The sequence below is a fragment of the Macrotis lagotis genome, chromosome X, assembly GCF_037893015.1.
Source record: "Macrotis lagotis isolate mMagLag1 chromosome X, bilby.v1.9.chrom.fasta, whole genome shotgun sequence".
Taxonomy (NCBI): Eukaryota; Metazoa; Chordata; class Mammalia; order Peramelemorphia; family Peramelidae; genus Macrotis; species Macrotis lagotis.
Window position 1 is genome coordinate 631418001 of NC_133666.1, and position 23627 is coordinate 631441627.

General features: G+C 39.7%; 1 protein-coding gene across 1 annotated transcript in view; it reads right to left on the bottom strand.

The window, feature by feature from the left end:
• Nucleotides 1-1132: 1132 nt before the first annotated feature.
• Nucleotides 1133-23627, bottom strand: part of CATSPERD (cation channel sperm associated auxiliary subunit delta) — a 144155-nt gene continuing 121660 nt past the window's right edge. Inside the window, exons 19-21 of the mRNA XM_074203880.1 lie at nt 4582-4734; nt 3526-3733; nt 1133-1974 (exon numbers count right to left, since the gene is read on the bottom strand). Coding sequence (XP_074059981.1) covers nt 1270-1974; nt 3526-3733; nt 4582-4734 — 1066 coding nt within the window. The 3' untranslated portion in view covers nt 1133-1269. The remainder of the gene's footprint in view (nt 1975-3525; nt 3734-4581; nt 4735-23627) is intronic.

The following is a 23627-nucleotide window of genomic DNA, read 5'->3' on the forward strand; positions in this document are numbered from 1 at the left end:
AGTTCATTTCCATTTTTTAACAACTGTCATAGGAAGTTTTTCTAGATATTGAACCTAAATATGCCCCTGCAATTCTCACTCTTAATTCTGCTCTCAGAGGCAAAGCAAGTAACAGTTTTATTTTTGAGAACAAAGCAGGTTTAAAGAGTGAAGTAATGGGGAATAGTGGGATAACAGGATTGTTATCAGGACGATTTTCAGTTCAAGATCTTAGAAAGATAAAATGGGGCCACCCCTAAGAGTAGCTGAGATTGAGTAGAGATGGAGGTTCCCAGACTTGAATGCCAGGCCGTTAGAAGAGATGAATATAGAAAACAAGGAGGATGGCAGGGTTTGGGTTGCAAAGGAAGATTACAAGGGAGGAAATGAAGTGAATCTCAAAGGGGAGGCAACTAGGGGACAGCAGTGGGGTAGGGAGGAACGTTTCCAGAGGGACTATGGTTAGCTTCCTTAACCTGAGGATAGTAGTGGCAGGAACAGAGGGCAAGATCCAAGAGGAGCAATCAGTACTGGAAAAAATAACCAGGAAAGGTAAAAGCAGCTCAATAGCTCGAGGATAAAGGTGAGTTTAACCTGATATAAAGGCTAAGAATAGAGGGAGCAGGGGAAAGGGGCTAAGGGAGGTTTCTGCCGGGGACCATCATCCCTCTGGCCTAAGGTTAAATCAAAAAGCATCAGTCACCAAATTTCAGTAAGCAAGGCGGGGGGGGGGGGGGGGGGGAAGAAGAATGATCCTGCCCCATAAATACTTGTGAACAGAAATCTCTCAAGCCTGTGATGGGACTTTGCTAACCCCAGGCAAAGGAAAGGATAATTTCTCCCACGTGGAGCTCTCTTAGTTGATTGGAGGAGAGAACAGAAATGGATATGAACTTTGATCAGTGACAAATCCGGGATTTGAGTTTCCAACTCATGGTCCTAGCACCCCAGATCCATTCTCCCAAGGAACCATGACCTTGGATTCTACAGGACCCTGTAGAAGAGAGAGGCTCAGGTCCTGGCTTCAACTTCCCAGCATTTATCCTCCTCATAGCTAAAGCTATCAACCCCAAGTCAGGATTCTGATGTGAGAACAGAGATGCAAGCACACACAGCTCCCTAAACATAGGGCAAAGGCCAAGTCAGAATTTGAGGTATCTTTTATTGGAGATAGTCCCACAGAAATGAGCAAGTTGAACAGACCTTTTCCTACTGCTGCCATTCTCTTTGCCATGCTCATTACTTCCTCACTGGGCTGTCTACTGTGGGGGCTCAGGGCTATAGCCCACTTCAAATGTGGTGAAAACCTCTTGTGCCATCAGGGCCATGGGGTAGGCGACTCACAACAAGCCTGGGCAGGGATAGGACAGGGCAGGGGCCCCAGGACCAGGAAGATGCCATAGTAGGTAAGGGGCCTAGCAGGTTAAGAGGTGAAAGGGTTGGTTTAGGCCCCTCAGCCTCTGAGCTGGTACAGGGGGCCAGAGTGGTGCTGCCTTCCTCTACCCCAATCCCATTCCGGCGATGGTTTTTTTTGATCAGCCTCACCACCTGGAAGCCCCTGGGGTCTTCCTGCAAAGTGGTGAAGGCCTGGCCAGCAGCCTCCACACTTTCAAATTGGACCAGGGCACAGGGATAATAGAGAAGCTCCGGATAGAGGGCCGTATAGGCCTGCACATCTGGTGGGAGTTTCTTGCCTGGCCGCAGGACACGAATGGAGGTGAGGGCCCCACAGGGACCAAAGAGACTGCTGACAGCTGCCAGGAAGCCTGCTGGCTGAGCTGTGGTAAGGGAGGTTTTTGGAGTATTAGACTCCTTGGGGAGTCTAGACTCTGCCTTCTCCCACACCAAAAGCAACTTGGAGTGTGAGAGACCCAAGAGCCAGTCAGGGACGGGGATTCTTCGACGCACTTTGGTGCCCTCCTCATTCACCTCCAGCAGGGCTGAGGAGCGCAGGGCATAGCATGTCAGACGCCAATCACGTGTTAGATGTTTCACCTGGGAAAACAAAGACATGGGATCTGTGCTGATGGGACAGAGGCTCAGGCAAACAGGATTCAAGTCTAAGGTCCCTGAGATTCGACCAAGAGACAAAAGATTCTGTTTCCCTTAAGTAACCCCAAAGCAGGGGGTTTCCAGACTGGCAGGGTCTTCCCTTGAAGTCTGAATCAAGCCTCCCCCAACAATTCTAGCCTCTCCAATCTGGTAAATCTTTCACAGCATCAGCCTCTGCTGTCTATACCAAAGTCACTATACTGATGGTACTAAGGAAGAATGGGTTCAGTAAGAGCCCCTGCTCAGGAATAAGAATCGGCATAGAATTCAGAAAGGGCTGCTGACCAGAGATTCCCAAAGCCACTTGCAGAAGCCTTCAAGAAATCTGTGTTCTGCCTCTAGGACAAAATGCGCCCTCTTCTGCTTAGATTTTAAAATGACTTCGATTATTAACATACTACTCCTCTTCCATCTTGCTATACTTCCCACATATGAGGCTGAATCTCTTATCTCTCTCTTCAGCCCAGAATGTCTTCCCCTCAAATCTATTTTTTAACTTTGGCGAGGCAGTGGGTTGAAGTAACTTGTCCGGGGTCACAGTATCAGATGTCTGAGGCTGAATTGAAATTTAGGTCTTCCTGCACTACTTACTACACCACTTGGATGTCATCCCCTTCCCATCCCACCCTATTTAAAGCTCAGCTCAAATGGTGCCTCTTAAGCCCTCTTAATTCTCTTCTCCCCACCTCTACCACATGTTAGTGCCTTTCCTCTTTTCAATTATTCACACAGAATTTAGTTTGTGGGGGATATATATATATATATGTATATATATCCACACACACACACATATATCTCCTCAACAAATTGTGTGTATAGAGATCTCTCTGTATGTATATATATGTATATATTTACCCTCAATAAAGAGTGTGAGTATATATATCTACATTGGCGCAGTGGATAGAGCACTGGCCTTGGAGTCAGAAGGACAGGAGTTTGAATCCAGCCTCAAACACTAGCCAGTGGTTTGACCTTGGGCAAGTTACTTAATCCTGTCTCTCATCCAGATCCATCTCCAGTTCTCCTGATTCGTATCAGGCCACTGGGCCCAGATGACTCATGAGGAGAAAGTGAGGATGGTGACTTGTTTCTAATTCATGTGCTTGTCATGACGTCACCTCCCTGATGGTATGGTCTTTGAAAATGAAGGACAAACATATATACATATATGTGTGTATATACACATGCATGTACACATGTGCATATATGTATATATTTGTCCTCAATAAGTGTGCTTATATCTATATATAGATATATCTATATATATGTATGTATTTGCCCTCAATAAAATATGCATATATACAAAAATTTTTTCTCCCCACAATAGACTGTAGGTTCCTTGAGGGCAGGGACTTGTGTTTTTCATATCCCCACCATTAGCAGAGAGTTGGTCTACAGCTGGTACTTAATATATGCTTATTGAATCAAAAGTTAATTTAGAGGCCCACCAGCCCTGCCTAGAGGAAATGGGGGAGGAAGAAAGGAAGATGGGACCTTCTTGAAGGAGGTGAGCAGTTTGATGCTGACAAAGCCCAACTTGCTTTTCTGCACGTGCTTCAGGAGGAAGGCATCCTGGGCCAGAGACTCGTTGGAGAAGTAGGACTCCACTTGAGCTGTGATGTTCTGTATTAGCTGGGGGTCCGGGACTCCATTGGGCCAAATTGGAGCCTCTGCCATCAGGAAGTCACTCAGTTTACAGCTTCTGGAAGGGTGGGGGCAGAGGGCAGGAATGAGAGATCTAGTTTAGATCACCCTGGTGATTCCTTCAGGCCTAGCAGGCACAATAAATGCTTACCCAGCAGGTGACTGGCCTTGGTGAAGGCACTGGAGAAATTTCCATTCTGCATCTTCACCAGCTGTTAATTAACCCTCAGAATGGGCCCAAGAGAAGGATAGAATTCTACCGAGAGGCACCAAATGGACTTGGAAAGGGAAAAGCTAAGATTTCAATCCCACCTGACTGCCTTACTAGCTTAGTTAGGTGACCCTGGGCAACTCAACCTTTTTCAGCCTCAGTGATCTCAGAGTGGAAATAATTACAGGCCCTCTTAGGGCTGTCCTAAGAATCAAGCGAGATGCAGGAAAGTGCTTTGCAAAATTTAAATCATTACATCAATACTACCTACTAGAATTCTGGAAGGGAGGGAGAGCCAGGGAGAGAGAAGGAGGGAGGGAGAATGGATAATCTGAATTTGGGGTCTAGAAAAACATCCAGGTTTCCATTACCTTCCCCTTTCACCTTTAGGGCCTAACTCTATAATTGGTGTATTTTTTTGCACCAGAAAGGAGGAACCAGAGAAGAGAGGAGCAGGAGGGAGACTCAGTGTAGGGAGTTCTAGGAATTAGTCAAGTGACTGACTCAGGGCCCCTGAACCAATACTAGCTGAGGTAGACTTGAACCTGGATATTGCCAACCCCCATGTTTAGCTCTCTGCCCACCTCACTAGGATGTCTGTGGCAGAAGGTAGTCAGAATCAAACCTCTTTTTTAAGGTTCACAAGCCAGACCCTTCCCTTGTAGGAACCTACAGACAAAACCAGGAACACTTACCCTTTGAGGGTCTTTTCCCCAGCTCCAAGTTGCTGTGGAGGCGGCAGAGCATAGCAAATACTCTGGGCTCCTGTAGCACAGCCCTTGTTGCATCGGGAGAGAGGCTGGGGCCTTGGACAGAGTTGGGGTCCTGCAGAGGCCATGATGCTACATCTGGAAGGGGAACAGAGAAGAGAGGAGCAAGGCTGGAGAATAACACAGAAAGAGCCCAGAATTTAGCCAGAGGATCTGGCTTGCTGTGTAACTTAAGGCCCTTCCCTCCTTGGGGTTTGATTTGCTCATTTATATAATCTCCAACCAGATGGTCCCTTTCCTGACAGTCTCTAATAACTCCTAGAGGTATAGAGATACCACCCTAGCTGCCCTACTATCCCCTTCTTCCTCATGCCTAGGTGCTGTTGGCTTGTCAGGGGGAAGTATAACTGGGGAAGGGGGCACAAATGGTCAGGTATCTGAGATGGAGAATCTACCCTTCTCCCTCCCCCATATCTAAGGTAGGTATACCTTGCAGTTGAGGGGGCAGGGGGAGGGAAGGAGATACAGATACCCTTTTCACTAACCTAGACCCTGGACTGGGTTAGACATACAGTCCTGTTCACATGACTTCCCCCCTCCAAATCCCACCTCCTCCACCCTTTTCTGGCTTACCCAATTAAGATGGGGAAGATGATTGGTACAAGGGAGTGTTGGCCAGGTGTCATCAAGTAAGATTAGTATCCCCTTCCCAGCTGAGGATGGAATACATTCAAATCAGAGAGGTGAAACACTATTTGGGTAGCCCAAGTATAAAAGTCAAAAGGGGCCTGAGAAAAACATTAATTCAGATTCTTCCATTTTAAAGACTACAAGACGGAGGTCCAGAGAAGGAAGAGCCTTGCTCAAGGTTGCATTCTCTAGTCAGACCTAGAATCTTTCTCTGCTCTCAGGTCTGAGTTCTTTTCAATCTTTGCAAAGCATAGAAGGAGGGGCTCAGTTTTCTTGCATGAACTGGCTAATTTTAAGGAGACAGAAGCCCATGAGTTCCTTGGGAAGACACTTTCCTGGATGATCTCCCAGGAACTTTGCGCCAGGAAATTTCCCTACCCAGGTAATGGTCAGTTTTGAGGATAGCAATAGGACTGGTGACTTCAACTTTCTTCTTATTCTCTGATCACTGGGACCATGGAATTACCAGGTTTGTTTTTTTGTTTTTTTGGCTTCCCCCAAACTCCTGCTAAAAAGTTCTTTACTGCCCATCATCTTCCTCACCTGAAGGATTCAGAAGATTGGCTGTGATTAATTCATTGTGTATAATTGAGAAAATCACCCTTCATCAGTTTACCCACCTCCAAAGTAGGCATAGGGAGCAAATAAGATTTCATCTAATTCAAATAAATCTATCAACTTCACAGCCACAAGTGAGCTAAGTGATCCTAGCTATCTCGGTTTTCATTTTTTTATTCTAGTTTTCTGGAAAAGATCAAGTGGTTTTAATGGACCACAAATTCAATATTAATTCAACAAATATTAAAAGTGTCTCCTGTTCCAGGTATTGCAAATACAAAGAAAGCAAACAGTCCTCTTCAATGAGCCATATTTTATTCAGTGTGATGTCGAGTGTGAAAGTTTTAATTTCCCAAAAGAATGTTAGCTCCTTGAGAGTCAGAGGATTCAATTTTTTTTTTTTTGGCAAGGCAATGGGGTTAAGTGACTTGCCTAAGGTCACACAGCTAGTTAATTGTTGAGTGACCAAGGCTGGTTTTGAATTCAGGTCCTCCTGATACCAGGGCCAGTGCTCTGTTTACTGAGCCACCTAGCTGCCCCTTCAAAACTCTTCATTCTGAAAGATCAAATTAACCCTGACACTCACCCCACTTCTTTATCTCTTGCCCTTGGGATCTTTCCTTCCCTCTGATAGGAGAGAGTGGAGGTTGCACATTGGAGAGCTTCTCTTGTCACTTTCTACCATTTAAGGAAAGCAGCTCATGATTTCCTACCCAACTCACCTCCTGGATTTCAGAATCTCTAAAAACTCTTCATTCTGCAAGATGAAATCATCTCTGAAACTCATATCTCCTAAGATTATTTCCTACCCTAACTATGGGACTTTATCAAGAATCTCCACCAGGGAACCTTCCCTCCTTCCCCTTTCAGCTTCTTTTTGAGTTATTTCTCCCATCACCCATCCTCCTCAATTTTGAATTCCTTAAAAGTAAAGACTCCTTTTTTAAAGATAATAACTTGGGGGGTGGCTAGGTGGCGCAGTGGATAAAGCACTGGCCCTGGAGTCAGGAGTACCTGGGTTCAAATCCGGTCTCAGACACTTAATAATTACTTAGCTGTGTGGCCTTGGGCAAGCCACTTAACCCCCTTTGCCTTGCAAAAAATAAAGATAACATAATAAATACTTAATGTTTATTATCTAAAAAATGCTCCTATGAATATTTTGACTCCTATGAGACCTATCTTTCTGACTCTGGTTGTCCTGGGAGTGTAAACCTAAGGCTGGATCAAAGGTATGGATGTTGTTGGGTATGATACTAAAATGGTTAGATCAATTCCATATTCCCATCAACTGTGTATTAATGTGCCTGCCTTCTCTCAGCCCCCTCCAGTATTAACTACTTCAGTTTGTATTTTTGTTTATTTAGGAACTTCATTTTAGGAAGGACTTTGATCAGTAGGAAGAAGGCAGGACGGATAGTCAAGGTCCTGGTGGTCCTGTCATATGAGCATCAGGAAAGGAAATAAAGATGGTTCTTCTTTCCAGGGGAAGACTTTGGAAAGGGTTATAAGGAGGACTTGATAACTGACTTCAAGTATTTTAAGGGATATTATTCGTAAGGGACAATTAGACTAGTTCTGTTTGGTCCCAGAGGGGTAGAAGTTAGAGAGGCAGACTTTACCTTAAGAGTAACAAGAAAGTGCGGCTAGGTGGCGTAGTGGATAAAGCACTGGCCTTGGAGTCAGGAGGACCTGGGTTCAAATTCCGATCTCAGACACTTAATAATTACCTAGCTGTGTGGCCTTGGGCAAGCTACTTAACCCCATTTGCCTTGCAAAAATCTGAAAAACAAACAAACAACAACAAAAAAAAAGAGTAACAGGAAAAAGTTCTAAGAATTAGATGATTTGTTCCTGGAGTTATTTAGGTTCTCTCATTTGTGGTTGTTGAGTCATTTGACTCTTTGTGACATAGTTTGAGATTTTCTTTTTTTTTTAATTGTCCTTATTTAAGGCAATGGGGTTAAATGCCCAAATTCACACAGCTAGGCAATTATTAAATGCCTGAGGTTGGATTTGAACCCAGGTCCTCCTGACTCCAGGGATGGTGCTCTATCTACTGTACCACCTAGCTGCCCTGAGTTTGAGATTTTTTTTTTTTATGTTTTTGCAAGGCAAATGGGGTTAAGTGGCTTGCCCAAGGCCACACAAGTGTCTGAGACCGGATTTGAACCCAGGTACTCCTGACTCCAAGGCCCGTGCTTTATCCACTACGCCACCTAGCCGCCCCCAGTTTGAGATTTTCTTGACAAAGATACTAGAGTGGTTTGCTATTTTCTTCTCCAGTTCAATTGACAAACGAGGAAACTGAGGCAAACTGAGGGTGAAATGACTTGCCCAGGGTCCTACAACTAGAAAGTGTCTGAGGTCAGATTTGAACTCAGGAAGGAGTTCTTCCAGATTCTAGGCCCTGCCCTTATCCACTAAGCCATCTAACTGTCCCACTCTTATTAGGGAACTGCAAGGAATGATTACCTACTTGCAGAGTAGATCCTAGAAAAGCTTCCCATTCATTAAATGATGTCTGAGGTCTTTTTCAGCTCTGAACTTCTGTAATTCAGTAGTTTAACTTCCTAGTCTCACTCCATGGCCCAGATCAAGTCAGCAAATGTTTGTTTCTCTATGCAAAACCCTGGATTCTGAGGAGACAGAGAAAACCAAAAAAGGTCCTGTCCTCCAGGAACCAAAGAGCTTTCAAACTGGAGGAGGGAGTGAGGATACAATGTAGAATAGATAAATTTGTTGTTTAGATGTGTCCAATTCTTCAAGACCGCCCTGGGGTTTTCGTGGCAGATACTGGAGTGGTTGGCCATTTCCTTCTCCAACTCTTTTTACAGATAAAGAAACTATGAGCAACAGGGTTAAGTGATTTGCCCAGGGTCACGCAGCTAAGTATCTGAGGCCAGATAAATAAAAAGCATTAAACTTTTAACATTGATATTGTTGGTTAATACATCAGTTTTATTTCTGAATATATACTTTCCCCATTTTCTACCCAATAACCCATCCCTGGTAGGGACAGGAACTCTATCAATGATTTTGTTGCTAGAGGGATCTAGCAGATGGTCACTGTAACTATGTAAAATTTCCTAGAGAGAACGGACAAGGGACTTTTTTGGATCCATCACACACATTATTTCTTTCAGCACAGTTAATGATATTCATGTACCATAATTTGTTTAACCAATTCCCAATGGATAGGCACCTATTTTGTATTCAATTCTTAGCTATCATATAAAGTGATATATATGTGTGTGTGTGTGTGTGTGTGTGTGTGTGTGTGTGTGTTTGGTATATATGAGGACTTGATTTTATTTTATTGAGGACTTCCTAGAGTTTCTAATTTAAAGGATATGGATATTTTAGTCTCATTTACAAAATTCCAAACTGCTTTCCAAAATGATTAGATCATTTCATAGCTCCAATAACAATTAGTGTGCTTATCATTCAACAACCCCTCCAATATTAGCTATTGCTATTTTAGTTCATTTTTGCCAGTTTTCAAGAAGTGAGGTAAAACTTCAGGACTGTTTAGATTTGCAATTTCTCTTATTAGTGATTTTGAATATTGTTTTATGTGATTATGGACATTACATAATTAATTCTTTTGAGGACTGTTTGTTTATATCCTTTTTACCAGAGGAATGGCTATTAGTCTTATATTTTTTTTTGTTCATATATCTTGGATAACAAACTCTTATCTAAATAACTTGTTACAAAGATTTTTTTTCCCTACATTCAGCTACTCCCTTATCTTAGGTGTATTAATCTCGTTTGTGATGAAGCTTTTCAGTTTCAAGTAGTCAGTTATCTATTTTTATCTATTGTATTTGCTTCTATCTCATTTGGTTGAGAATATACTTCCTACCTTTAGCTGTGAGGGGTATATGATGTTTCTTTCCTAATACTATAAAAATAAGATCTTCAAAATCACATAGTCCATTTTGAATGCATTGTAATTTCTGCCAGATTGCTTTCCAGTTTTCTCAGTTTTTAATCTATTAAATTCATTAATCTATTTAACCTAATCTATTTCATTGATCCACCACTTTCTTAGCCTGTACCAAACAATTTTGATGACTGATGCTTTATAATATTTTAGATCTGGTATGCCTAGGCCACCTTCCTTTGTATTTTTCTATTAATTCCCTTGCCATTCTTCACCTTTTCTTTCTCCACATATGAATTGTTACTAATTTTTCTAGCTCACTAAAGTAATTTTTTAGAAGTTTGACTGTTATGTCATGATTAAAATTACTAAATTACTAAAGTAATTTAATTTAGAAAGAACTGTCATTTTTATTATATTGGCTCTGCCTACCCATGTTTGCCCAGTTTATTTCTGATTTGGGGTGAAAGTTTTATGGTTGTTTTCTGAATCTGCCTTTGGCAGATTCTCCCAAGTATTTTATATTGTCTGCCAGTATTTTTAAGTGGGATTTCTCTATCTCTTGCTTCAGTGACTGAGGATTTATGTAGGTTAATTTTATATCCTGCAATTCCAGTAGTTTTTAAAATGACTTCTTAGGATTCTCTAGGTTTACTATCATATCATCTGCAGCAAACGAGAATTTTATTACATATTTTAATTTCTTCAATTTCTTTTTCTTCTCTTATTGCTAAAGCTAACATTTCCTGATAGAAGACAATTCTAAAAGATGTGATGAAAAAATGCCATCAATATCTAGAGAAAAAAGCTGTAGAGTCTGAATGCAGGTTAAAGTATACTATTTTCACATTTTAAAATTTGCTTTTCTCATTTTTTTTTTGCCTCTTTAGTTTTGATTCTTCTTTCACAACATGACTAATATGGAAATGTTAAACATGATTGTCCAAGGATGACCTATACAGATTGCTTGCTGGAATGAGGGAGGGAGGGAAGGAAGGATAAGAGAAAAATGTGGAACCCAAAAGTTTACAGAAAGATGTTGAAAACTACCTTAGCATGCAATTGAAAAAATAAAAAAACAAAATATGTAGATTTTCCTATCAATGACTTCTTTGATTTATAAGCTCAGTAAAGAAGATTCTTGTTTAGAGGGTATGGACATTTTAGTAACTTTATTTTCATAAATCCAAATTGCTTTCCAAAATGGTTGCACCATTTCACAACTCCATCAACAATGTATTGGCATGCATATCTTTCATAAACTCTCCAACATTGTCTGTTGGGATTGTTATTTTTGTCAATTTGCAATCTGTGATTTCTCTTATAATTAGGAGTATTGTTTAATGTAATTGTTTTTTATTTTTATTATTTTAGGGTTTTTGGTTTTGGTTTTTGTTTTTTTTGCAAGGCAATAGGATTAAGTGGCTTGCCCAAGGCCACACAGGTAATTTTTAAGTGTCTGAGGCTAGATTTGAACTCAGGTACTCCTGATTCCAAGGATGATGCTCTATCCACTGCACCACTTAACCACCTCTTTCATGTAATTGTAAACATTTTTCTGCTCCTTGAAAATTGTTCATATCCTTTGACAGTTTATCTATTGGGGAATGACTATCAGCTATACACATGTATCTATGAATACGTATGTATTTATGCACACAGACACATCTCAAACTATCCTTATATATGCAGTCAATATACATAAATACATGTATTTTATATTTATAAATGTTTTGTATCTTGAATACCGAATCTTATAGTTTTGATAATTTCCCCCCAATTAACCACTTCTGTCTGTGCAGAAACGTTTCAGTTTCATATTTCTTCTGCATTCTCTTAGTTTTCAATTCTCAGCCAGCAAAAGAAGGGCTGCTATATTTTTTCACACAGGGGTTCTTTTCCTTTTTCTTTGATCTCTTTGAGGTATAGACCTACTATTGCTGGGTCAAGGATATACACACTTTAATAGCTTTTTGGGCATAACTCCAAATTGCTTTTCAAAAATTCACAGCTCCACCAACAGTGCCTAAGTGCCTACTTTCTCACACGTCCTCCAGTGTTTGTCTTTGTCCTTTGGGTTGTATTAGCCAATCTGATGCCATGTGAGGTGGTTCTTGAGTCATTTCAGTTTTTTTAATTTATTTTTAATTTTACAATTTTCCCCCTAATCTCCCTTCTCTTCCCTCACCCCCCCCCCAGAAGGCAATTTGCCAGTCTTTGCATTGTTTCCATGGTATACATTGATCTAAATTGAATGTGATGAGAAAGAAATCATATCCTTAAGGAAGAAAAGTATGAGAGACAGCAAATTATATAAAATGACAGTTTTTTTTTTTTTAAATTAAAGGTCTTTGGTCTTTGTTCAAACTCCACAATTCTTTCTCTGGATACAGATGGTATTCTCCATTACAGATACCCCAAAGCTGTGCCTAATTGTTGCACTGATGGAATGAGCAGATCCATTAAGGTTGATCATCACCCTTATGGTTCTCAAGTTATTTCAATCTGCATTTTTTCTATTAGTAATTTAGGATATTTTTTTCCATATGGCTATTGATAGTTTTGATTGCTTATCTGAAAACTGCTCCTCTCTTGACAGAGAGATGACAGGCTAAATATGCACAACGAGTCATATGTGTTTGGGTATAGATTGTGTAAGGATTTATTTCACTTGATTCTATATCCTGGTTATGAGATTGTATTTTTCTTGTCCCCACCCCCCCAATACACACACAATGGAAGAGAGAGCTGGAAGGGGGGGGTAGAGAACTGGAATAAAGAGAAAATTTAACTTTAAACAAAGAGAACTCAATTTATTTTTAACATTTCTCTATAATATTTTAATGATAGATAATCATCATATATTCTAATGCCTTATTGACGAGGGATGTTAGGAAAACGAAATTTCATGCTTTCATTTTCCTTCTTGGGGAATAAATTCTGGAAAAACATTTTGATTTTGTTTCCAGTCTTTGTTTTTAACAGTTTTGGAAACATGTGTCCAAGCCAGAGTGAAAAAAACATGAAAATCAATATAATGAAAACAACTGGATATTCAGGTAGTTTCCGTTTGGGGAAAGCCCCATAGACAAATACACTGAAGGTGGTGGTCAAATCACAATAGCTGCAAGAGAAAAGGAAGAATGTAGGTTTAATCTAAGAGTTTAATCTCAAAGGCACTATTTGAAAGTACTTTTCCCTTGTGAGAAGGAGGAGGGTTGGGTTGGGAAAGCCTAGAGGGACAGAACTTTTCTTATTGGCAGGAACTCAAAGCCAGCAAGGATAACTGGAGAGGAAAGGTTCCCCTCTGTGTGTCCGGATGGAATCCTCACACTCCAAACCTGTGGTCTCAGTCTATAGAATTAAGGGAAGGTACTAAGAAGGAAGAATTTTCAGGCTGGACTCCTTCCTTGCCCCTAGATACAGGGGAGAAATATGAAAAGATGCCTTGGATACTACTGCCTGTTACCCCACTATTAGAGTTTTATTGTCTCCAGTTTGGGAAGTTCATGGTCTTGGTCTAACACTTTGCCTCCTGAGGGGGATGAGTGAGAAGCAGAAACTATAAGTGAATTGTTAGTATCTATGTGTTATTCCCCTCACAATAATATCTTAAACTGTTGCCCTAGAAAAAGATTAATCTCTCTAATGAACTTTTTTGTATTTCAACTGACCTGTACAAAGGATCCACAATACACACCCAAAAAACATAAATTCCATTTCTTTGATCAAAAATGATATGATTGTTTGTAGGACCCCCAAGAACCTGGTATTCAACTTGAGGCCATAACAGTGGAACTGTTTCATTCTCTTCGTGGCAGCTGATGTAGGTCTAAGAAAGATGAGAAAAATCTTGAATAAGGGGTTTGTCATTTCCCTTGGTTCATTGGTTGAGACTGGGGACTTAGAATATTTACTCTTGGTTTACCTTGCTACCACCATGGTTCTCTCTCTACTTTTACCACTTAATAATCTCTCCACCTTTGAGGATCTTGTTATTCATCTCTTCTGCCCAGTTAAAATCCTGGTACTATTGTCTAGAGACTCCCAGAGAACTTCCCTTATTTTCTCAATAAATTCAACACCTGTCTCCTAATTCTTTCCTTTTCAACTCCTTTGACAAAAATGTTGACTCTTCCTCAAATATTTTCAACACACAAGTCCTCGACCTATTCATTTCCACAAACTACTCTTCCATTCAACTCAGCAATACTCAGAGATGATCATTCCCTAGATCTTGCCATCGTCAACGAATGAACTACCACTATGTTCAAGAATTTGGAAATCTCTGACCACAATCTACTAACTTTCCACCTCTCTCTGCTTTACCTTAATAAACCCTACTTTTCATCTATATCATATCTTTCAAACCTGTGACCCCTCAGTTCTCTCCTAGGACATTTAATCTCTACTAGCCACTCTTTTCTTTTTCCCATTCCGAACCCCTGATGAACCAGTTCAGCTCTGTTCTGTCTTCTTGAGTCCTTGACACCTTATCATGTTTCCAATTGTATCCTGGTCAGATCTCAGCCTTGGAAAACTCCCATCATCTGCCACCTTCAATCCTACACATGCACTTTGAATAAAGATGGAGAAAATCATAAAACTATTCTGACTGGATCCGCTATTTATGTTAGGTAATCTTAACTGGGCCTACCCTATTGCTAGTTAATCTTATAATACCTCCCTTATTAACTCTACTATGGTTCTTCCAAACCTTTTCATCCCTCCTCAAACTTCTAACAACTCTCATTCTTTCCACAGATCTTCTCAGCTGACAATCTTACATCCTATTTTACAGTGGAAAATATTGAGGTTATTTATTGCAAACTGTCTTTTCTCCTCTGCTTCATCTCTTATCATTTGCATGTCTTCTGCCAGGATCTCCTCCTTCACCCATAGTTTTATTTGTTAAAGAAATTCCATTCCATCTGGTCTCTTCCAATAGATTGCTGTCTCTGAAATTCTTATGGGTTTTTTTTTTTTTGGCTTGACAGTGGGGTTAAGTGACTTGCCCAGTGTCACACAGCTAGGTAATTATTAGGTGTCTGAGGTTGTATTTGAACTTGGATCCTGACTCCAGGGATGGTGCTCTATCCACTGCACCACCTAGCTGCCCCTGTAATCCTTATTATTTTTTAAAAAAAATTGTTTTTCCCCCCAGTTACATGTAAAGACAGTTTATAACATTCATTTAAAATTTTTTTTGAGTTCCACATTTTCTCTTTCTCCCTTAGCTCCCCCACCCCAAGTAAGCAATTTGAAATAAGTTGTGTGTTCAGTCATGTAAAACATATTATCATGCTAGTCATGCTGTGAAAGAAGACACATGGAAAAATATAGGAAATGGAAAATAATATGCTTTTATCTGTATTCAGAATACTATTGGTTCTTTCTCTGGATGGCAGTTTTCATCACAAGTTCTTTGGAACTGTCTTGGATCATCATTGTATTGCTGAGAAGAGCCAAGTCATACCCAGTTGATCATCACATAGTGCTGCTGTTTCTTTGTACAGTGTTACAGTTCTGCTCACTTCACTTGCATCAGTTAGTGTACTGTGCTACAAGAAATGAGCAGGTAGATTTTCAGAAAAGCCTAGAAAGATTTACACAAACTGACTATCTTCTCCATCAATGACTGTGTAATTTAAAAAAAAAAAATTTATTAAAATTTTTTTTTTAGCAAGGCAAATGGGGTTAAGTGGCTTGCCCAAGGCCACACAGCTAGGTAATTATTAAGTGTCTGAGGCTGGATTTGAACCCAGGTACTCCTGACTCCAGGACTGGTGCTTTATCCACTATACCACCTAGCCACCCCACAACCACTTTCTTTCAATAGCTCCTTGTATACTGTCTCATTCCCTCTTGCCCATATATATCCTATGCTGAAAAACTCTTGCCTGATCCTTCTGTCCCCACTAATTATCATCATATACTTCTGCTCTTTGTAGATATACTCCTACTCTGCTTTCTCTCAGCTTACATCTTATATTCTCTTTCAATCTGGGTTCTGACCTCGTCATTCCACTGAGACTTCTCTCTCCGAGTTATTTTTGTTCAGTCATTTCAGTTGTGTTTGACTCTCTGTGCCCCATATGAGGTTTTCCTGGCAAAGATGATGGAGTGGTTTGCCATTTCCTTCTCCAGCCCATTTAATAGACAAGGAAACTGAAGTAAAAAGATAGTGATTTGCCTGGGGAATACCACTCAGCTAGCAGGTTTCTGAGGCCAGATTCAAACTCACAAGAAATGAGTCTTCCTGACTCCAAGCCACCCAGTTCCTCAAGTTATCTGATTTTTTAAAGTGAGGTGAAGCCTCACAGAAACAGTTAAATGTGTAGGTTTGCTGTGGGTACTGGCTTCTCAATATGAACTTGTATCTCAATAGAACTCATAGACCTGCTATCTGGTATTTCAGAGATTCGTGAAATAGTTTCATTTCATGAAATATCATTTAAGTAGTGAATGATATTTTTATTGCTCCTTTCTTGACTATCCTGGGGATAGGCTTCAATCATTTTTTTTTAACCACAGGTAATGAAGTTTTTGTACAAAGAAATGCACATCTTCTCTATGTTGGTAGATAAATGGGTATCCTTTGTATTTTCCATAGTACATGTACTAGATTTTGAAAAGAAGATTACATTTAATTGTCTTTTTTTACTGATGAGGGAAAACTATCACCCTGAGATAGGAATGACTTGCCCAAATCATATAGTGAATTGGTGGTCCAACCAGAACTAGAACCTGGGTCTCCTAACTCCTAGTCCAATATTCTTTTTTTTTTTTTTTTTTTGCAAGGCAATGGGGTTAAGTGGCTTGCCCAAGGCCACACAGCTAGGTAATTATTAAGTGTCTGAGACTGGATTTGAACTTAGGTACTCCTGACTCCAAGGCCAGTGCTTTATCTACTACACCATCTAGCCACCCCATCTAGTCCAATATAGTTTATGATTTCTAAATAATTTTTTTTACAAGGCAATGGGGGGTGGGGTGGTGGTAAGTGACTTGCCCATGGTCAGCACCTGATTCCGGGTTTGTACTCAGGTACTCCTGACTCCAGGGCAGCTGTTCTATCCACTGTACCACCTAGCCCCTATCCTTTATTTTGAAGGAGACCACAATATCAGGGAGGTGATGCCATGACAAGCACATGACTTGAATTGAGTGAGGGGGATGCTGTGCTAAGTCACCAGTCTCACCTTCTCTTCCAGAGCCATCTGGGTCCAGTGACCAGATATGAATCAGTATGACTGTAGATAACTCTGGATGCCATACAATCAGGTTTAAGTTAAGTTAAGTCATGCAGCTCGTAAGTGGCAAGTGTCTGAAATTGGATTTGGACTCCCATCCTCTTGACTACAAGGTCAGTGCTCTATCTACTGTGCCACCTAGCTGCCCTCTAATATTCTTTAGATAGAGAGGTGATAAGAGATAGAAATACTTTTTGTTTAATACTTAGTGATTAAAATGGTTTTTATTAAGATGTTTTAACAAAATAGCACACCTCTCTCATAATGAGAGAGAGGGGCTGAAATATACTCTTTATTCTCTATCACATCACGTACTAACTGGGCTTTGGAAAGGAAGCAAGGAGTCCAATTTTTTTTTTATTAAATAAGCTTTTAATATTGTTATTTAGTTGTTTTTTCACATATGTCTGATCCCACATTTAGGGTTTTCTTGGCAAAGATACTGAAATTGCCATTCCTGTCTCCAGCTCAAAATACAAGATGAGGAAATTGAGGCAAACAAAGTTAAGTGACTTGCCCAGGGTCTTATCACTACTAAATATCTGAGATTGGATTTTAATTTAGGTCTTCCTGAATAGGACTAGCACTTCATCTACTGTGTCACCTAGCTGCTTTACAAGCTTTTCATATATACTGTTAAAGACCCTGTCCCACTTTCCTTTTAAAGCAGTTAACTTGAGAATGAGCATTACCTGTCTATTCCATGAATGCAGCCCTTGATTAGGATGGTTTTCTAACATTAAAGACCAGTTCTGAGCTTGTGATTTGCAGGCAGCCTGTCCAACAGTCAAGGAATAACTGTAAGTAAATAATCCGTTCACTTCTATCATGACAAATTCTGAATCAACAACTTCCTGAAACTCTGATCCTTCCCACCTATAGAGGGGATACAAAAAGGTGTGTACAAATCAATCCATATACAAAGTCAGTGTTATGGTTAGGATAATCCCAAACTGTGCTTCTGTGGTTCTAAAACAGTTAATAGATACTGGCAAAGGTCAGATTCTGAAGCAAACTGGCAGCTTTTCCTAAATATCAAAGGGGATTGCCACAATATTTTTAACAATATAATTTTGATTGATAACTTTTGGCTTTTTTTGTATCATCAGAATTTCTCTCAGCAGCTTCCCCCTCTCCACAACCCATTGTCCATCTTCAAGAATTTTTTTTTAAGTTTTTGCAAGGCAATGGGGTTAAGTGATTTGCCCAAGATCACACAGCTAGGTAATAATATTAAAAGTGCTGAGGCAGCATTTGAACTCAGGTCCTCCTGACTCCAGGGCTGGTGCTCTATCCAGTGCACCACCTAGCTGCCCCAAGAATTTGGTTTTAATAAAGAATTAAACCAACATGTGTTACCTCCAATGCTTTTCCTAATAAGGAATAAATGAAATTAGACTCTCGTGTTAGCCTCCAGAGTTTGGTCTTTAGAAAGAACAATATGCATTTATTAGATTCTCTAAGCTTGCAGATTGCACATGTGTGTAGCCCTCAGTGAGATTTTGGGGAAGCATATTTTAGACATGTGTACTTTTAGAAGGTGGGCCCTGATAAAGCTGCTTCTGTGCTTGTCCATCAAGAAAATGGCCCCCAAATAAGGATGTGCTTCATGTCAAGCTTATTGGGGTGGTGAGTTTGCTATTAGAAATTGCATTAGGTTAGGTTAGGATGGCATCCTCCTAACTCGGGAACTCTGAGCCTTGTCAGTTATGCTAAAGATCTCCACAAAGCATGGGAATCTTTCCCCTCCAGGATGTCAGCACTATGGACGTGATATAATGGGGATATTCATTATTTGTTATTAGAGAAAAACTTGTATTTGCTTTTAGATTACATCACACCCATATAACAAATAATATTTTTTAATTAAAAAATATTTTGTTTTCCAATTACATACAATAGTAGTTTCTACCAATCGTTTTATGCAAGGTTTTGAGTTTTATAATTTTTGTCTCTTTCCCTCCCTCTCCTCCCCTCTCCCCCCCCAAAACAGAAGACAATATAATATAGTCTTTGCAAAAGACTATTTTTTTCTTTTTTGGGGGTTGTTTTTTTTTTTTGCAAGGTAATGGGGTTAAGTGGCTTGCCCAAGGTCACACAGCTAGGTAATTATTAAGTGTCTGAGGCTCGATTTGAACTCAGGTACTCCTGATTCCAGGGCTAGTGCTCTATCCATTGTGCCACCTAGCCACCCCAAAAGACTATTTTTTTAAAGAAAAAAGAAAAAGGAAGGAAAAACAAATTAGCATATATATATATATATATATATATATATATATGGAAAAAAATCTGAAAATATATGCAATGTTCTACTCTGTGAACTTCCTACTTCCGTAAAGGAGTGGGTCCATAAATGTTTAATCTTAATCATTCCCTTAGAGAAAAAGATTTCTCCTCATTTCACCTATTATTGAGTGTGGAAGGTTAAGGGTTTCCTGACTCCCGAGTCATTTCTATCCACTGTACCACCTCCCTACCCTTTGGCCTTTATTCTAAGGAAGTCCAAGATCATAAAGGCAGTGGGTTGGGGATGAGGGGGAATTTAAGTAGGTGTTTGTGTGAAGACTTGATCTTCCTTCTCTGTCCTTTTTCCCCCTCAATTCTTAACTCTTATCTTAGTTGCTGTGACTCACAATTGTATTCTTTGGCATCTTAGGTCATTCCCATTTAGGCTTAAAGTCCTACTTTGAAATGAAAAAAACTGTTTCCCTCTTTAAGCATTAGCTTCTTAATATGAAAGACTCCACTTACTGCTAGCTGCTAGGAAAGATAGAGGTAAGGCTTATACCTGTGGTTTCGTTGTCATAGGGAAGACCCAGTGAAAAAAGTCTCTACCAATGGAGGTCATCACCTTTTCTACAAAATATAGTCTGAAAGCAGGGGCCCTTAACTTTTTGGACAGTCATGTATTCTTTTTGCAGCCTGGTGAAGCCTATGAACCCTTTCCAGAAAAATGTTAAATGTATAAAATAAAATACTTGAAATTATTGTAAAAAGCAAGTTGTTGTATAGTCATTTTAGTTGTAGCCAACTCTTCATAATCCCATTTGGAATTTTCTTGGCAGAGATACTGGAGCATTTTGTCATTTCCTTCTCTAGCTCACTTTATAGATGAGGAAACCAAGGTCAACAGGGCTAAGTGACTTGCCCAGGGTCATACAGTAAGTATCTGAGGCTGGATTTGAACTCAGAGAAATGAGTCTTCCTGACTTCAGGTCCCATACTCCACTCAGTGCACCACATCTAGCTGCCCTGAGCTCAAACATGAATCAAGATTTTTTTCAGGTTGTCCTGGTTATAGTGGGTGGAATGTGTCCTTCATAAGGTAGCCTTGTGTAATGATCTTCAGAGTCTATGATTCTTCCTAGGTGATAAGACCCATTGAATAAATTAAATAAATCTTTTGACATTTTTATGAACCCAAGTTTCTGAGCTAGCTCTTAATTTCTATTTTCTCATAAGGATTTGTAATAAACTAAAAGTGACCATAAAAAGGAAACTGGAGGTGAGGAGTGTGTATGTGTTGCTTATTATAAAATGAAGCAATGATGTCTTACAGTTCAATCACTGGTTTCCATGGAGAGTTATAATAGACCAGAACTGGACATCCCAGTGACTCATAATCATACGACAAACGCAGCTCGTCTAGTTCTGGTCGGGGTTGGGAGTGAAATTTAGGGTCATATGATCCCCTATGAGAAGAAAACAAGAATAATACTTTGTCAGAGCACATAATCAATTGTTCTATTGTTATTTTCAGAGGAAGAATGACATATAGATAGTGAGCCCCCCCCCCCCCCCCACTGAAGTCAGCAAGACCTGGGTTCAATTTGTCCCTGGCTATATAACTCTGGGCAAGTCATTTAACTTTTTTAGGCCTTCCTTCCTTCCTTCCTTCCTTCCTTTTCTTTGCAATGGGGTTAAATGACTTGCCCAAGGTCACACAGGTAATTTTTAAGTGTCTGAGGTCAGATTTGAACTTGGGTCCTCCTGACTCCAGAGCCAGTGCTCTATCCACTGTGCAACCTAGCTGCACCTCTAGGTAACTTTCTAAGAATCCAGTTGTAGAGAATGTGTAGAGCTGTATTTATAGAGGAAATCATCTTGACTAGTCATTTACCAATAAAATCACAGGTCCAGTCTCTATCCTTTGTCATTTAAAATTTCTTAATAACAGTGCAGGGTACCTGGCATGGTGAAGCACAGTCCTACCTTGATTTAAGAAAACTTAACTTTAACATCAGTTTCCTCATCTGTAAAAGGGAATAACTTTTGTTATTGATGTGATGTGTTCAAACCTGGCAATTTTCAGAAAAAGAAATTAAAGCTATCCATAGTCATATAAAAAATGCCCTAAATCACTCATGATTAGAGAAATGCAAAAAAATATGCATATACATATGGATTAATGTTGAAAAACTTTCAAAAATGTAATTGGAAAAATAAAACAAAGTATCAATTGGAGAAATGCAAATCAAAACATATCTGAGGTAGCACCTTATACCTATTGACTAACATGAAAGAAAAGGAAACATGACAAATGCTGGAAGGATATGGAAAAATAGGAACATTAATGAACTCACTGTTGGTGGGGTTGTGAACTGGTCCAATCATAGTGGAGAATAATTTGGAACTATATTTGAAGGACTATAAAACACTGCATACCCTTTGACCTGGCAATATTGATGTAGAGAAACCTGGGCATAGGAGTGATGAGATCAATTGGAGACAAACTTTGTAAATTTTTTGTCAAGGGAATCTTTTTTGCATTGTCAAGGGAATCTTCCTCCTTCCTTTATCATCTAATTTAGATCACACCTGAGGGCCTAACCTTTAACCAGATTTGGATTGCATTGTCTTCTGGTGGGACAGCCAGGGAGCACAAGCCCTGAAAATGCCCAAGACCACCCAAAAGAGACCCTTCCCCAAAAGGCAAAATCTCCAATGTGGAACTTGGTCACTTCCAGGTCACCACCCCTCCCATGGACTCTGAGGGAGAATTTAAGGAGATAGAGGAAAGGGCTCCATCTCTTTTACCTTCCAGCCTCCTGCTGAACCCTAATCAGTTGGCCTGGCCAATTCAATCAGCAATCCAAGTGGTCTTCTCTTTAAACTCTTTTTTAACTTTTCTATTACTTTCTTAATATGTTATAACTTCCTTTAATAAATCTCTATTTTCTTTCCTAAACCTGCATTTCTGAGTCTGAGTCGAGATTCATCGTGGGGCAGAACCGAACCCAAGAAACAAATCACCAACTACAATATCACTACTACGCCCAAAGAGATAAAGGAAAGGGAAAAGGACCTACTTGAACAAATATATATAGCATCTCTTTTTGTAGTGGCGAAGAACTGGAAATCAAGGGGATGTTCATTAATTGAAAAATGACTGAACAAGTTTTGGAGTATGATTGTGATAGAATACTACTATGCTCTAAGAAATGATGAGAAGAATGGTTTCAGAAAAACCTGGAGGATCTATGTGAATAAATGCAGAATGAAACAAGTAGAACCAAGAGATCATTGTACACAGTAATAGCAATAGCAATTTTTTCAATGATGTTTTTGTTATCTTTTATGCTCCAAGGGACCAAAATGACATCATGATGTCAGGGTCAATGTTTAGGTAGATTCAACCACAGGACAAACAACAAAAACAACAGTGTCATTCCAAAATTGCTATTACTGGATACAATGATCTCCTGGTTCCATTTGTTTCACTCTGCATTTATTTGCAAATTATGTTATCCTCCATACATATATCTTCTTTGAGACATAAAGGCTGTCTTTCAGGGTACCAGAAGAGAGGATGTTACATATGATTGTTATATGTAAAGAGTTGCTCAAATTCAGGGTGGTTCATTGACCAACACACTTAAGAAGGAAAAGAATTGAAATATTGGATTGTAGAGTGTGATGTCTAACAGTGGCTCTGGGTAATTCTATGTAATTTAAATTCTTTCTTCCCCTTTCCCTTTATACCAGATATTAAAGATTTGATGAATATAGATAAACATGATGAATACAGAGAAGCCTGAGAAGACTTAAATGAACTACTACAAAGTAAAGTAAGCAGAGTCAGGAAAATAATTTTCACAATGTTAGCAGTGAAAATGGCCAAGACAGTAAAAAAAAAAACAAACAAACTAGAAAGACTAGAAAAGCAGCAAGGTAGATTAAGCACTGGCCCTGGAGTCAGGAGGACCTGAGTTCAAATACGACTTCAGATACTTAATAATTACTAGCTGTGTGATCTTGGGCAAGTCACTTTAACCCCATTGCCTTGCAAAAACAACAAAAAAAAGACATTAAGACCCTGCTTCTTTCTGAAGAGCTAGGAGGATGGAGCTGTCTCCCTTCTTTACAGTCAAAGGATTATAAGGGCAGAATACTGCCTATGATGCTGAACTTGTTACTTTGCTTCATTTTTCTGAATTAGCAATAGTTATACAAAAAGGATATATAATTCATTCATTCAGTTATTAAGCTATACATTCTATACAGGCTAAGGTCAGGAGTTACAAAGAAAGGTGAGATGGTGCTTGCTCTCAAAAGCAAGGAAAAATATGTTGCAGAGGACTCTGGGAGAGTTCAGCATGATCCCTGGTTGACTCTATGGTGGTCTCTAAAAATTTCTTTAT